We start from the raw sequence: 1,904 nt of genomic DNA, 5'->3' as shown, positions 1-1,904 counted from the left end.
ACACTTCATATACGGCTACACAGCGGTCCCATCAGTGTTAAATGTGACGATCGGGAGGGTTTAAAGTGACAGACCTAACATAATCAATCTGTTCATGGTACGAACTGAATGTTTCGAACGGCCCACAAATATCTTAGAATTATATTTCATGAAAAAATATGGTTCTTCATCCGTTTTAGTCAGGAGGAGACGAAAAACTTCACCACGACAAACTTTTTTTCGCATACTTCTCCCCTGGGTAGAGTGTGGTGAAAGGTCGCGGTTCATAAATTTACGCAACTCTTCCATCTGTTTTACTCAGTCGACATGGCCGTTCAACGCTTAAAAAACAAAGTTAAAAACGCGTTTTCCAGCGTTTCTGTAATCACCTACATGCTGGTGGTCGTCTTTGGGTCTGGTTCATGGTTAGCCATCAATGGACTGTGGGTCGAACTTCCCATAATTGTACAAGAGATCCCGGAAGGCTGGTCTTTACCGTCCTATTTAACCTTGATAATTCAAATGGCGAACATTGCTCCCTTGGCGTTTACAATCGGAAATAAGTTCTTTCCTGGCGTGATTCGCGAGGTGCCAATAATTTATATCACCGTGATAGTGGGTTGTATATCCTGCACTTTGCTGGCATTTTTCTGGAAGGAGACAACCTTCGTGGTGGGCGCTGAACGGAGCACAGCACTGTTGGTGTTATGTTTCTTCGTTGCAATGGTTGATTGTTCTTCTTCAGTCACTTTTCTTCCTTACATGGCAATTTTCCGAGAGGTATACATGAGTCCTTATTTCGGAGGACAGGGTTTGAGCGGTCTTCTTCCAAGTCTCGTTGCATTAGGTCAGGGTGTAGGAAGTCAATCACACACTCCTTGTGTGAACTCTTCACAGTCTCCACCCCTTGGGAACACTACCAACGGAACATCAAACATTACCGCTGGTGGGAGCTGGGGTAGTGGGCCAAAATTTTCAGCAGAGGTATTCTTCTTGTTTTTAAGTGGAATGATGATGGCTTGTTTTTTGGCCTTTCTTGGTCTGAATTATCTCCCTGTGACCAAACAACAAAAGGTACACAGAAGCTACCAAGAGGATGATGGGTTTTCACCGACAGGGGAACAAGACATGGAACTTGTCTCTGATGAAGAAAGACATGGAAATAATTCACTGGAATATGATGACCAAGTTGAAACTCTGTCTGCACGGAATACGGTCTTGCTGTTGGTAATTGTTAAGTTAATCAGTGGCTTGAGTAATGGAGTTATACCAGCTATCCAGTCATATGCTTGCATACCATACAGCTATTATATTTATCATCTCACACTTACGCTTTCAAACATTGTTAATCCAGTTACTTGCTTTGTGTTCCCTTTTATTAGCACCACCTCGACAATTATTATAGTCATCCTTAGTTTTGCATATTTTGGAATGTGCACTTATATTATCTTTATTGCATCGCAAAGTCCGATGGTGCTGTTGAGATGTGAAGATGCCGGTGCGGCCTTGATTGTAAGTATAATCATGTTATCACCCATATGCATAATAAATTAGTTTCATGATAAGGGTGTAGGCTGCCCCACTGGCAGGATTAACTTACTATGCATACTGATGGATGAGTATTTTCAAATCAGAAAGAATTTTGTTCTTATTTGAGTGATTAATTAGTGGTGACTGTGCTTTCGCTTGGGAGTTTACATTTTGACAAACTATCATTCTCTAGATTTTCAACTTGCAAATTAAACATACAGGTTATTTCAATCTTTCAATTTTAATTCTGTCAATATATTTCATCTAGAGTGAATTCAAATGCTAAATAAGTATTCTGCTTGTGAGTGGCTGGTTAAAGCAATTACCATGCTGTTTAATATTATCGTTGTTGGGCTGCAAAGGTTATAACAGTTGCTCCTTTGTTTTAGGTTGTT

The 1,904-nt window shown here is 40.4% G+C and overlaps 1 protein-coding gene across 1 annotated transcript in view; it reads left to right on the top strand.

Moving 5' to 3' along the window:
* The first annotated feature begins 160 nt into the window (after positions 1 to 160).
* LOC138018986 (riboflavin transporter 2-like) overlaps positions 161 to 1,904 on the top strand; it is a 2,075-nt gene continuing 331 nt past the window's right edge. The window contains exons 1-2 of the mRNA XM_068865660.1: positions 161 to 1,491; positions 1,899 to 1,904. The exon at positions 1,899 to 1,904 is cut by the window's right edge and continues 331 nt beyond it. Of these exons, the coding sequence (XP_068721761.1) occupies positions 307 to 1,491; positions 1,899 to 1,904 (1,191 nt within the window). The 5' untranslated portion in view covers positions 161 to 306. The remainder of the gene's footprint in view (positions 1,492 to 1,898) is intronic.

This window comes from Montipora capricornis, chromosome 10 (assembly GCF_036669925.1).
Source record: "Montipora capricornis isolate CH-2021 chromosome 10, ASM3666992v2, whole genome shotgun sequence".
Classification (NCBI taxonomy): Eukaryota; Metazoa; Cnidaria; class Anthozoa; order Scleractinia; family Acroporidae; genus Montipora; species Montipora capricornis.
The sequence above is the reverse complement of the archived record's forward strand: the minus strand, read 5'-3'. Positions and strand labels throughout refer to the sequence as shown.